A 14,856-nucleotide genomic window follows, 5' to 3' on the forward strand; every position below is an offset into this window, starting at 1 on the left:
AATAGCTTTCTTGCAGTTCACCAGTATGCTCTCGCATGGATCTGTGGCCTCCCTGGTGGAGAGCTTCAGCACCGGCTGTGTTGAGAAAACTCTCTGTTTGACTGGCCTGGGAGGGATGTGACGCTTTACCGCTGCGCCATTGTTCTCTGCATGGGCTCACGAGTGAGATGAGCCTACTCAACAACCGTGTGCTAGCATTTCTCAAGAATTTCTTATATACACTGAATGACTAGTGGGGGGGAGGGGAAAGATGGCTGTATTATTTGAATGTGGGTTGTTGGTTTTTTTTCCTCTGAGATATGATGCCCTTGACTGTTAACCACCAGTCAGTACTGTCATTTTCTGTGTTGGGCATGATAATAGTGTGCTGATTATAAATGATCCATAAACATGGTTTGAGTAATAGAAACAATGGAGTGAGGGAATGTCATAAAAAAAGAGGAAGTAATTGTTTTTAAAAAAAACCCACCCTATAGCTGAAGTATTTCATTTTTACATTAGATGAAAGCTCATACTTCAGTGATGTAGGTCTGTCAGTGATGGACTCCATTTAATCTCTCTGCCTTTTGCTGCCTGCCCATGAGGTTTTTTCTCTCTCCTGCTTTCCCTTTATCTTCTCCTATTGTTGTATAGTAACTATCAGGAAAACTGTGTTTATAAGTGGTTTTCCTGTCCACTGTGCCTGTTTTCTGAAATGCCAGATTACAGCAGTGTTATTTTCCAGTGGTGGTCATCAGCTTTGCCTTTATGTTGAATAACATATTGTCAAAAACAACATGAAACATTTCACAGACTTTCTGCCATCACAGAAGCCCTTGGAATTGATCTTTTGGGAAACAGATGAGAATTTTTGAATTTCTATCATTTGTAGAATAGACCTATGAACTGGAAGGTCCCAAGTTGCAACTTTTACTCTGATTTACTGAATGCCAGGATAAAAAATTATAATTTCTGTCCACTTCCTTTTCCACCACTATAAAGCATGATTGAGACTATTTAGTACTTTGCAGTGCTCTTGCAGAAATTGAATACTTAATGTTGCAATGCTCTATCAATACTACGACTTTATTAATTTTTTTATTAATCTTCCTTTTATTGCCTTTCTGGTTTAAAAAAAAATTGTAATGAAAGCAATGTAATCCATATGTATGTACTAATCTTTGCGATTTACCTTTGCTGATGGTGAAGCACGTTGCAGATGTGCTCCTTCGCTTACCTCTGCAGTCCTGCCTCCCTTTTTTCCCTGCCAAACCACTAGCTTTAGCAAACCTGTAATTTAAACAATTTGCTGTGTCTTTGTTTATTGTACCCATAGTGCTGGCTGGCTGCTTTATTTAATGTGGTCTGTAATAGTGCAGAAGTCAGGTAGTAGGTAACACAAGACCTTGCTGCGTTAGAGATTAGTCTGTTGTTACATTGGTGTGAACAGTTTTTACCATCTATCTTACACTCACAAATAAAGAAATCTGTTTAATAATGTGAAGAACTTGCCTTCTAAGGATATCTTTGGTGCCTTGGTTTCGTATCTGCTATATATTTGAGTACTATTTAAAATATCTTGCTGATTTTATACCTTTGGAAGTGAGGAAGGTTGGAAGATTTTGTTCTGGTTTTTTTTCTCTTAAAGTGAAAGTGGCACAGGCAAAAGATACTCGGCAGAAATTGTCATGGCCATCATCAAATAAGAGAAATCAATTGTAAGCAATATTTTGGTAAAATGGGGGGGGGGCTCATTTTGCATTCCTTTGTTTATTTGGGGAGCTTAGATTGCACAGGGAATACAAGAGCAAGCCTTATGAATGAGGTAAGAAAAGAATTGTACGCAAGTAGGCTTCCCTTACCACCTTCCAAAGATGTATCCAGCAGCGCAGGGGACAGCCCTCCCCATGCTACATGTTCCTTCTGTTTTCATCTCTAATAGACGACAAGCTTCAATTTTATGCATAGTACTTTTGAAATACTGCAGTGTTTAAAAAAAAAAAAAATCATTTTAGCAGAACAGCAACAACTGACAGTCATGATCCTGCATAACATTCTATTCCATATTTTCCCACCCTCCAGAAGAGAGATTCTAGATCAACACCACCAGGTATTCTATGTATTTTTAAAAAAAGACAGCACCTTTAAAACAGCCCAGAATAGAATTATTTCCATGAACATGCTTTATACTGAAAATTTTTAAGTGTACAGATTGTTAGTTGCTGTAGACTTCAGAGAATTGTGCACGCGACAATATGGGATTCTATAGTAAAATAATTCTCCGAGTTGCAAAAAGCAGTCCTGTATGATTTTGATTTTTTTACGTCATAGTCAATGGTATTTTAACATTGAAATGATTTAAAAGATGTCTGCTTATAATACAGCTAAACTCAAATTCAGATAAATTAAACAGCCCTATTGTTAATGAGCTGCTTCAGTTCTTAGCTCATTCTTGTTAACATCTGAAAAAGGCAATTTGCAAAAATCCTGAATCGAGGCAGAGCAGTACTTCCCTTCTGTTCTGGTAATGTGGAATATAAGCTGTGTCCTTAAGTATAGAATCACAGAAGGGTTTGGGTTGGAAGGGACCTTAAAGGCCATCTAGTTCCACCCCCTGCCCTGGGCAGGGCCACCTCCCCCCAGCCCAGGTTGCTCCAAGCCCCGTCCAACCTGGCCTTGAACACCTCCAGGGATGGGGCAGCCACAGCTTCTTGGGGCAACCTGCCCCAGGGGATCACCGCCCCCACAGGGGAGAATTTCTTCCTAATATCTGATCTAAATTTAAAGGCTGAAGTTGCAGTTATTTCTATATGAATACTTCTAGTCTATTACTGTAGTTTTGGAGTTTGGTTTTTATGTTTTTTTTTTTTAATGAGAAAGTGTTTAAACATGATCAAGACTAAAGATTGTTTACAGACTAAATGGGGGGAAAAGCTGTTAGGCTGTGTTCATTTGACTGACAGTTTTCTGCATTTTGGAATTAAATGCTTAAGACTTTTTTTTGCATCTGCAAAGACAGTTTATTTTTCTTGGTGAAGTATATTGTTATGCAGTTAATGAAAAATCCTGGTCAAGTTGCTTTTTAGAATTTTAAGTCTTTAATTTTTAACATTCGTGCTTTGTTTATTAATGATCTTATTCGAAGTGCATAAACAGAAGAATAGTACTTCTTTGCCTCTTTTCTGTCAGTGAACAACTTTATTTTGCTGATTCTCTTTCCCCAAAAATTGAGTTTCATGTAATACTTGAAATTTGAGCTGACAATAGCAATTCATTTTTTGTGTGCCTCTACCTCCCTGAGTCACTGGTGTTATTTCTGTTAGCTTTCTGCAGCTTCCTTGGAAAGTTCAGCTCCTTTGTTGCTGGTGCATAGCTTTTAATTTTCGTGCTGTGAGGTACTCGGTCTCCTTACGCGTACCGCATGGATACAGAACCACCATGCTGAGTTGCATATGAAAACTAAGTTTTCCTTGGAAAACTGACTCTAAATACCCAATGTAGCTAATTTTGCCATCTGTAGAAAAGCATTGGGTTTAGCAGCGTGGTATCAAAACAAATTTTGAGCTGATTTTCCAGAAATTCTCACATGCCATGTGGTTTCATTACAGTAAAGGGAAAGCTCTGCTACTGTTTGAGCTTCTGTGTTGAAAGGACATGTCCTCCAAGTAATGCAAAATCTGCCTGCTTCCTTCATTTGCAAGCTTCTTGATAACGTAGGGTAAGCTCATGACCCAAATGTGGGCCTGCTGTAGCTACACCTCATTGAAATCCGCTCCATTCTTTCCACCTTATTCCCAGAACACCACTTTGACAGCTTGTGTATTATATCTGTTCTTCTGAACAAGCTTGGAGTGAACTGTGCCTCTGATTTGTCCCTCGTTAATCTCAGTCTCGTGTATGTAATCTGGGTAGTTCTTTGGCAAGTAATAGGGGAATTGCCATGAAAAAAATACCTAAATCTGTGCTAAACAGTGTTGTGGCACAGATTGCTGTATATGATGTGTGTATGTTGAAAAGTGAATTCAGCATTTACAAGATTCTTGTTGTGGCTATTAACTACAGCCCTAGCACACATCAGTCTTACGCGCTTAACTCTGACATCTCCGATGTCAAACCTCAGTGACGTGCAGCAATGACATTTTAGTGCAGCAGATAGTCCAGAAAAGACTTGATAGAAGTTTACTGGGAGAGGAATGATGTTACGCTGCAGGGAATGGGTGTAGAGAATTGAGTTGTGGGGATGACTGATGAGGTAACCCCTGTGGGATGGATGGGGCTCAGGTTAGGTGGAATTTGGAAGGAACTGGAAGAGGGAGGAAGGAGGTGGGGACATCTGCACTGAGGGCCACTGAGAACAAGATATGCCATCTCGACCCTGCTTTCTTCTACCTTCAGGAGGTGTGATTGCAGAGGTCTCATTTCTCTTACAGGGATCTCTGCCTTGCTGTATGCCTTTTCCCATCTGTGTTTTGGCGTATGAGAGAGTGAACCTTCTCTGCACGTACTCTTTCTGATGGGGTCTACATCTCCTTACTTCCTTACCTCCTCTGCTGTATGGTAAAACCCAGGATCTTAGCTAGCCCTGAAGATGGTGAAAATGTAAACTGCTGAGCACTGGGAAATTAAGAAGCAGCTGTGAAGAGAGTACAGGTTGGGAACAGGCAGACGTAGTGGGCTAAGACTGCTATTATGAATACTTAGCCAAAACTTGCAGAGTGACAGAGTTCTTTGGGGCCACTCCTGGGATATTGCAGGCTGTATCTGGGCCATATAATCTTTTTTCCTGAGACACCATCATTGGTGCCTTTCCTTACCCTGAAGCGTACACCAGGGTGCAGGCACCCTAGTGCCACATGGGGAGCAGATGACTGCCCTTATGATGGGATGTACAAATATGCGTTGGATCACTTGACCCTGTAACTATCCAGTCCCTCACCCAAACATGTGTTAGTCAAGTGACAGGGAAGCTGGCAGCTTAGCCTGCTGGCACACGTGCTTCTAGCTGTGTGATAGGCAGGACTTAATTAAGGGGAGTGGCGGGCTGAGCCAGACATTTTTTTCTGGTGCACTGTAGTTTGGGCATCTCAGAACACGTCACGGTCAGGCGGCGGACAGCCCTAGCAAGCAGCTGCTTGTGAAGAGACGGTGCAGCACTGGGCAGTGTTACCGCAGTGAGGTTCAGTTGTCTAAAGTGCTAGTGGCATAATGGGAGAAGTACCGTCTGGAAACATTGAGTAGCGGCATTGGATGAGTGTAAGTTGCAGGAGGTGTGTGAAAGAAGAGTTTACCAACTTTGCAGGTAAGGTGGCTTTGCACATGGCCAGAACTTTTCCAGCCTTGCCAGAGCTGAGCAGGTACTCGACCCAGCTCATGTCAAAGCAAGGGGTCCAAACAGTGAAGGGGACCGTTTCACTGCTGAAGTCCCTCTCAGGGCTTGATCAGGTTAAGTATTCACAAGACACAGAATGGAAGACGGCTCCTTACAAAGTGGAATCTAGCTACCTCTTTATTTTGAAAGAAGTAACTTTGCACTACTCACCTTTAATAATACAGCCTAGTAATTGACAGTCTTGGACAGGAATTGGGGTATCTAGGTTCAGTTCCCTCCATTGTCTTCTAGGATTAAGACATCCATTTCCATCTCCTTCCAGGTGCTGTTCTCTTAGGAACTTCCTGTGTCACCTGTCTAAAGCCTTGACCTAAAAATGGGTGTGGGGAAAGGAGCAGGTTTGGCCCTTTACCATGATTACTTTCTGATGGTCCTGAGAGGCCAGTTGAGAATATCACTGGTCCAGTGATCAAGTTTTCTTTTCACTTCCAACCTAATGATTCCTGTTCAGATGATAGCTCTTCCCTCCCTGCTGCCCCCAGCTTCTTTCTCTTCTCTCTCCACGGTATCCTTCCTCTATGGTGTTTATAGAGAAACCTGAATCCCTTTTCAGCCTTCAGATTGGTAGATTAAAATTATCAGATTATTTATTTATTTATTTTCCTTGCATGATAGTTTCTTTGTTATGTGATCATTACATTCTTTCTTTGTTTCCGTTTGAATTCATATTTTGAAGATACGGGTGGCCACATTACAGACTCCTGAACAGTACTTACCTCTTCTAGAAAGGCTACTCTTGATGCTTCCTACTGTTGCATTTTTCTTTTTCCTAGTTCTGTCACATTAGGAACACTGTAATGATCAACCAGAACACTCTGTTTCTTCTCAGTCGTTTACAACTGATGGAATCTCAGCTAAAATTTCCCAGTGATGTAATCCTTAAGTGGATGCACTTGCATGTTGTAGTACTGAATTTCATTCATGTACCATTATTCCAGATTTTTCTGTGCTGTCCCAGTTACCCTCTTGATGATGCCTACTTAATCGTGTCTTGTATATGGATAATTGATACGTTGCTTGGTTTTGTATCAATATTGTTCCAAAGCAATTTTGTAAAAAGACAATACTGATAACTCTCTTCCAACCTAACGAGCTTCTTCCAACACCACTTGTAGCAACTTCCATTTATTCAGGTCCCTCTGCTAATTCTCGCTAATCTTACTGACTAGGAGTAATCATTTCACACATAGAACTTTACCGAATGTTATACCAAACTCCACATAGATAAGATGTGCCGTATTTCTTATTTCTAGAAATCAGTTTGCAAAGGCATTGTCTGCCTTTACTATGACCATGCTACATCTGATCCTGTTTTCTCTTTATTTACATACCTTATCATTCATTAAGTGCCCTAATTTATGTTATGGGCCACTCTGGAAACGGCACTCTTCTCCCCTTCTGTATATACTTCATGGGAGAGAATCCTAGATTCAGAGGGGCAAGGAAGGCACCAAAAGGTTCAAGGCATTCCGTCCTTGCCTGGAGAGAGAGATGTCTTTGAATCCATACGCATTGAGGGAGGTGGTTTAGATTTAAGAAACATACCATGGATTTGTGTTTGTTCTCTCACTGCTTTGTTTTGCTTTCTACTGTTTTGTCCTTTGCCAACATCTCTAGGCTGTTCTCTTCACCAGTTTCTCCACCCCTTTGCCAACAAAAATACCTTCTGTATAACTGTGAAAAGCATTACGTATATATGAAACTAAGAGATCTGCAGGAAATTTTGTTATTGAGGATACTGTGCCACCTTTGAGGAATTAGGCTACAGAGCAAGTGCCTTCAGCTGTCTTGAGAAAAACGCATGCACACACATTGTGAATATACGTGTTTGTAGAATAAGTTCTGCTGAATTTTCCTGAAGTTTTCTAGCTCCAGCAGTTGTACCAGGTGTTAGTAAGGCTGAAGGCTGTTCGACTTAGGTTTCTGAAGCTAAGGAAACAGTGATGGAATAAGCATAAGGTCAGCGCTGGTAAGACCGCATCTGGAGTACTGGGTCCTGTTCTGGGCTTCCCAGTACAGGAGAGACATGGAGCTACTGGAGAGAGCCCGGTGACAGGCCATGAAGGTGATTAATGGACTGGAGCATCTCTATGAGGAATGGCTGAGAGCTCTGGGGCTGTTCAGCCTGGGGAAGAGAAGGCTCACGTGTATGAACCCTTGCAGGGAGGGGGCAAAAAATGGAGCCAGGCTCTTTCCAGTGGCGTCCATTGACGGGACAAGAAGTCTATCTAAATATTGAATATAAATATTCAAGGACACACAGGCTAGAAGGAGAAATTTGATAGTGAACTGTGGTATTTTACAGCTTTTAACAGATGAAGTTACTGCAAACAAAGGACTGTACTGGTTTTGGTTGGGATAGCGTTAATTTTCTTCATAGTAGCTTGTAGGGGGCTGCGTTTTGGATTTGTGCTGGACGCAGTGTGGGTAACGCAGGGATGTGCTAGCTGCTGCTGAGCAGTGCTTGCACAGGGCCAAGGGCTGTTCTGTTGCCCACACCGCCCTGCCAGCGATGGGCTGGGGGTGGGCAGGAAGCTGGGAGGGGACACAGCCAGGAGAGCGGACCCCAGCGGGTCAGAGGGATATGTCACACCATATGATGTGCTGAGGGAACATTCGGAGCGGTGGTGTTTGTCCTCCCGAGTCACAGTTCTGTGTGATGGAGCTCTGCCGTCCTGGAGACGGCTGGACGCCTGCCTGCCCGTGGGAAGCAGCGAATGAGTTCCTTATTTTGCTTGCTGGCATGCACAGCTTTTGCTTTGCCTCTTGAACTGTCTTTATCTCAAGCCATGAGTTCTCACACTTTACCCTTCCGATTCTCTCCCCTGTCCCAGTGAGGGGGAGTGAGCGAGCGGCTGGGTGGGCTGCGCTGCCCGCCGGGGTTAAGCCATGACAGGGACGCAACCTGATGGTGTAACGGCGAACTTTAGAGGGCCAGCGTCTTCCGGGAGATTGGGAAGAAGCATTTGGATTGATGAAGGGACCATGTTATAAAGTCCTTGATAAAACCAAAACATGAGCAAACTGACTTCTAAAAAGTGTTTATATTTTGATCATATGTACAGTGTTGTGATATATTATAATGTCAGTACTGTCAGTAATGTATATCTTGTTTGTGAGGTTTGAATTGCAAAATAATGTAAACTTTCTCCTGTGACTAGACTGTCATTCTTGATTATTATTCTGCTTTTTTATCCCGTTGTCTTTGTTGCCATTTTTCTGCCTAAGTTTTCCCAATAACTTATAAATACCTGTATAGTTAAAGTGAATCCTATATTTTAAATCCTTTTCTCTTACTTTTAATAGGAATGATAGAATATAATAGAGATAGCAATTCACACAGTTTAAAACATTTTTACTGACCTGAAGGGAAAGTGAATGAGCTATAGTCCTAATAAGGAGAGGAATATGACAAAGTCGACTATATAGCGTCAAAGAACCTGCCCCGTTCATGGACAGGGAAAAGTAATTGTTTCTTCAACCTGTGTAACTGCCCAAGAGAATCTCTATGCATGTATTTGAAAAGGTCTATGGCCAATCTTTTAAAGTTAATCCGCTTCTCGATTATGTGCTGTAGGAGATGAATATGATGTGTGTGCCATTTGTCTGGATGAATATGAGGATGGAGACAAGCTCAGAATCCTCCCATGTTCTCATGGTAAGCAGCTTTATTTTAGGTTTGGTGTTTGTATTGAAACAGCTCTCTAAAAATCACTGTGAATATCTTTATTGATTGATTTATAGCATTTATTTTTGCTAATATGCAGTAGTGTATACACAAATTGGGAAAAGAGCAAACTTTTTTCTCTCTTTAAAAGCAAAAAATGCTTGCATTCCCACTTTGCATTTTTCTTTGGATGTATACATGAAAGAAAATCTGGGCTTGACACTGTTCCCTAAATGTCTGCGTTTAACAGGGAAACACATTCCAGAGTTACTTCTGACACTAAAAAAACCCCACAGGCTTTCACTTTCTCCGAGACGATTAAACCATGAAATGTAATTCAGCTATTAGTGACATAGAGAGATGGGCGAAGGACGGTAGTCTGCCCCGTAGCCTGAAGCCGCATAGACCACTGCCTGGACTGCACTTGGAAGTCAGTGTTGTCACTGCAAAGAGCAGTGGAATGCTTTTACTGTGACAAGTTGTGCGCTGTCTTTCTCAAATACTGCCCACTGCAAAAGGTGGATCTCGTAGTCGCGTACTTATCTATGCACAAGACGAGACTGCTCTTAACTGCCTACAAGTACAAGAAGTATATTAAGAGCTTATACCTAGAAACCTGGAAGAGGCCTGGGCCCAAGAGCATCTCTAAATTTAAACATTTTTTTTGATAAAAGCTGCGTAAGATCTATCAAGAAAGATAAGATTCATCCTTCCTAGCATGAGACCCTCTCTACCTCCCAGTCTGTTAACTATATTGCAGCCATTTTGGCTGGGTGCAGTTCTACCCAGCTTTTTCTCATTAAATTCCTGCTCTGACCAGGCACTGTGACAGCAAATACCACATCACTAGGAGATTTTAAAGAGAGAGGCAACTGATGTTACAGCCTTACATCCACAGTGAACACAACAGATGACAGACTGAGCTTTGTAGATCCTCATTCATAAAAAACAACTTCAGAACAGGCTGACAAACAAGTTCTGAGAAGAGAAAGAACGCACCCATAGCATCTATCCCAGCTAGGGACTGCAAAGTTAACTAAACCTCATCACCAATATCAAAGGTTGCTGACAAATAAAAAAAAAAAAACCCCACCCAAAAGACCACTGTTGGTTCTTGTAGAGAACCTGCTGCCAAGGTGCTTGGACAGGAACGCAACATGCTCGCCCTTGGAAATACCTAGCTCTCCGCCTGATAGAAGGCTCTGTTAATAAGCAGAGCTAAGTTTTTGATATCATAAGTAAGACACTTTCAAACACATTTTTTTTTAAACAAGGCCAATATAGTTGCAATGCCAACTGTAGACCTAATTTAAAATCTGCAAAGTCATGTGGTAGTTTTATTTAATAACAAGGTGCCTCGATGCGACCTTGATGGAGGTTAGAGGTGTTGGGAAGATAACGGTGGTGGGCATGTCTGCTGCAAGGTGGCTGTAATTCCTCAAGAAGCTTTTAAAGTTCATTTCATCAAACATATGTCCCATTGCAGGACTGCTCTCAGGTTCGTTCAGTAGAGGCAATAGGTATTTATTGCATATATCCATTTGTCCGAGATCTAATCTGTTAGCTGGTCTGTACATAAGGATAGGCAGTCCACGTGCCGACAGACTTGCAACTAAAATCCTCTCTGAGTTAAATTCTAAAATTCTCCCGTGTTACTAAATATAAATACAATTAAGCAGGTTTCCTGTCCTTTTCACGTAGATAACGATGTACTTGTATTTTGTTTTCTAACAGCGTATCACTGCAAGTGTGTGGACCCGTGGCTGACTAAAACAAAAAAAACATGTCCTGTATGTAAGCAGAAAGTGGTCCCTTCTCAGGGGGACTCTGACTCTGAAACAGACAGTAGTCAAGAGGAGAATGAAGTGTCTGAAAATACTCCTTTGCTTAGACCGTTAGCCTCAGTTAGTACTCAGTCGTTCGGGGCTTTGTCGGAATCGCATTCCCATCAGAACATGACTGAGTCCTCAGAATATGAGGAAGATGACAATGACAATATTGATAGCAGTGATGCGGAAAATGGAGTAAACGAAGAAAGTGTAGTGGTTCAACTACAGCCCAATGACGAAAGGGAGTACAGAGTGGCAAATACTGTTTGAGACCACTAATGATGAATAGTGTATGAACAAAAGAGTTCTTAAGGCTATACTTTGCAAATCTGTATGTAGGGAATCTATTTTAATCTGTAATCCATTTGGTTTCTTCAATAGGAGCAGCAGTTCATGTAGTAGTACTATGGGTAAATCGTTACAGATAGATTTATTTTTGATTCAGGTATTCAGTCACACGTTCTGTCTTCTCAAAATGAACAGTTTAACTGGACTTCACAATGCTAATGAATAATGTTAATAGTTTATATCAATAGAAATATCACACAGACTCTTACGTGTATCTTGTTGAAATGGGATTTACCTGGAAGTAATTTTTTTCCATTTTGTAGCTACAACTGGGTCATACCGATAGCAATATTTATTACATGTATCATATGTGTTACCCCTTACGCCCAACAAAAAATGTATTTGCATGTTTGTGTAGAGTTTTCCTAAAAACTGTCACCACTACTGAAAGAAAAAATGTAGAACAGATCAATATTCTATATGCTGGTGTATCAAAGCGAAGCAGAAGAAATGCCACTTCTCTCTCAAAGCAGCGGTTCCAAATCGTCCTTTGGAGTTTACCACAAGTAGCTGAGTGTAAGCAGTTCCATTGAGCAGTTCCTGGGATAAGGAAACTTAGAGTATTCTGTGTTTAGTTTTGAGCAATTCACAAGGTAAGATCCACCATAAACACACGAGTTATCCTTACTTGCTACTACCACGTAGTCTGGTTTCCAGCAATGATGTGGGAGTTGGGGGGGAGGAGGGGGGATGACTAAAACAGAGGTTTTGTTCCACATAGAAAAATAATTTTAGGTAAGTATTCTATTGATCCTCAACTCGTATACCTCTTACTAAGGAGCATTCTATGCTGCGTTAGTCTGCTAAACTATGTATATAGAAAAATTGTTCTTTTCAAATACCTGATTTGAAAACAAGTGCTTATAACTGTTTAACAGAACTCAGTACTTACCAGTGTATCATGAAAAAACTAAATGCTATATAATACCTCTGTAACTGTGTAGAAAGTAAAAACATACATATAATCAAAATGCAGAGATTTTTTTATATGGCCTTGAATAAGGAAAGCTTGAAAGAATGTTAATAAACATGTTTTCCACTTTAAATATCAAAAGAAATGTATTGAATTCTGCATTACCTACATCCATTGTGTGCTCTTCTACGTTTATGGCTAAGGGGAAGGTATTTGTAAAGATGCAGAACACGCAGCTGTTGAGACCCCTCAGTGCACATTGCCCCGCACCGTGCTGTGTGTCACGCTACAGAGGGCTGCACCGACCGGTCCTGTACACAGCAGGACTAAGTTATAGAGAAATCTTGAATTTTTGTTCACTTCTGGCTTGAGCAGAAGTTTGCACGAGCCTGTGTCTGCGCGTGTAACTTGCAGGGGCAGCGAGAGGGGCGGCTGGAGTGCTACTGCCGCGTGCCAGCACCATCAGAGCTGCAGCGGAGCCCGCGCCCCGGCCGCCGGGGGGACCCTGCGCAGGGGCGATGGCAGCGAGGGTTTCCCTCTGTGCCTCCTGACCCCGCACGGCGCAGCTGCACCTTCCTCGCTTCAGCCGGCGATGCCAGTCGGCTCTGGGCTGCCTCAGAGCAGGGGTTTATTTTTCAGAGTGAGGTGCGGTCAAAGGGTAGTAATGAACTAACGATTCATCTTCAAACCACTGCCACCAGCAATCCCTGGGGTTAATGACAAACAACGTGCTATTACATTTTCACTATGTAAAGTTCCACTGCAGCTTGCCTGTGTCTCGTTAAGTCCAAATGTGAAAACTGGTTTCTGAAAGCTTACTAAGCTGTTTCTTAAAATGGGTTCCTGCTGTTCGTGTGTTATGAGTGCGTGTGTGTGTTCATAACTGTACTTCAGGCACCCCAAAACAGGAAGAGATCCAGAACCATGAACTGAAGTAAACTTTGTAGCATAGGCTATACATCTCTGGTTGACAAAAAGTACAATCACACTCTTTTTATTGGTTTCCCACCTGCTATTCACGGTGTACAGAGAAAATTCAGCAAAGGATAGTCTGTTTCCATCCCAAATAATACTGCATGTCTCTTAAAAACCCGTTCCGTTTTCTAGATTTCCTAATTGTATTAACGTAAATTTTATTTCAGCAGGCCTTGGTAGGAAACTGCAGCCATACTCCCCCCGCCATACCTCCCTCATGCCACAGGCACAGTTTACTTGTCCCTTGCCATGTTCAGTGTGAATGGAAAATTAAAGGAACAGCACTTCATCATTAGAAATCCTTTGGAAGGTTGAGTATCTCTCAGCATTTCTAAGTAGAACTTGTCTACGACATTAAAACTTGCTGGACAAATCTTCTGTCTCAAAAGGTGTGGCCCGTCCCGACCCACAGGGAAAGAGAAATGTTTTGTGTTTTTTTTTTGTTGGGCTGTGATCTGCTACATGACCCAGGTGCAGCAGCACAGTTTCCTCATCGCCTGCCCTCGACAGCCGCTGCCGGGGCTGTTCTGCTTATGCTTTATGCTGAAGTCTGTTGATCTACTGCCATCTCTTGCTGCCTTCAAGAATGGGATGTTGGTGCTTTCAGGAGGTTCACACTTGATTGCCCAGTTGAAAAAAATTTCTTCTAACGAGTAGTTGTAACTAGTGTCTGAAGTTCAAAGTGTTTCACGGGACCTCAGAAGCGTGTCACCTCTCCGCGTAAACCCGTGGCAGTTATCACAAAACACTATTTGTATGACCTGTATAAATAGCTCTGTACAAAACGAGCTTCCACCAAACCTTTCATTACGTAATGAGAACAAACTACTTGGAAAAGGAACCAAAAGAGGACGAGAATTAAAACCTGCCCAAAGGGGAAGGTAAGCTTTCATTTGGCCTTGAGGGCGGGGGGAAGAAGCTGTTAAAAAGCAGCTGGAAGAAAGTCATGGGTTATCAAGTGTTTTTCTTGACAGGTCAATAATCAAGGAACAGAGATGATTTAAATAGCAAAACAAGCAGCTCTGCTTACCCCCCTCGGCAGCGCACAACGCTGGGAGAGTTCCAGGGCCAGTGTTTGAACAAACAAACAATGGGTACCTATGTACAAAATAATATAATCAATGTTAAAAATCGGGCAATGTCTAAAAATGCGATGCCATCAGCAGTTAGGAATAGTTAGATGTTTCCTCTGCTGAATTCTAACAGAATTCTAAATAACGTGTTCATTATAAAAGGTGAAGTAATAGTGGCTGGTATAATTAAAATCTATCTGTGAATGAGTGTGGTGCAGAGAACCAGCACTGAGAATTCACTTCATACGCATGTTTCGCAGAAGGTAATGGACTGGTGAGGACGGCCTGCAAGTCAGCACTGAAAACTGGCGAAGCCCCAATACTCTGCGCATAAATGCAGCCCCCATCATCTTCCCATGTTCTGTGCAGTCCGAGAGGCGTAAGTGACTGGGGAGAGGGAAACCTTCAGAAAGTGAAGGGATTCAGTCAATAGGGAATTGTCTTCCTGAGTTTGGAGAGAGACTGAACAACTTGAGAACTACCCTTGAAAAAAAGTCTTTGGAGCAATTCTGCCTCTCCTCTGTATTGCTCTTGGTTTGCACAGCTTTCCAACCCCGTTCTCTTCATCTGCTTTTTAAAACACTCATGTAAGATCTGTTGTGATGTCAGTTCTGTTCTTTTACCTAAGCCTTGAATATGAATAAATGCTACAAAAGGGGGGGGGAAAAAAGCAGCAGTGGAGG

The 14,856-nt window shown here is 42.0% G+C and overlaps 1 protein-coding gene across 1 annotated transcript in view; it reads left to right on the forward strand.

Moving 5' to 3' along the window:
• RNF13 (ring finger protein 13) overlaps window positions 1–12,255 on the forward strand; it is a 35,286-nt gene extending 23,031 nt beyond the window's left edge. The window contains exons 8-9 of the mRNA XM_009884378.1: window positions 8,946–9,026; window positions 10,770–12,255. Coding sequence (XP_009882680.1) covers window positions 8,946–9,026; window positions 10,770–11,134 — 446 coding nt within the window. The 3' untranslated portion in view covers window positions 11,135–12,255. The remainder of the gene's footprint in view (window positions 1–8,945; window positions 9,027–10,769) is intronic.
• The last annotated feature ends 2,601 nt before the right edge of the window (window positions 12,256–14,856 follow it).

This window comes from Charadrius vociferus, unplaced genomic scaffold (genome assembly GCF_000708025.1).
Source record: "Charadrius vociferus isolate BGI_N301 unplaced genomic scaffold, ASM70802v2 scaffold104, whole genome shotgun sequence".
Classification (NCBI taxonomy): domain Eukaryota; kingdom Metazoa; phylum Chordata; class Aves; order Charadriiformes; family Charadriidae; genus Charadrius; species Charadrius vociferus.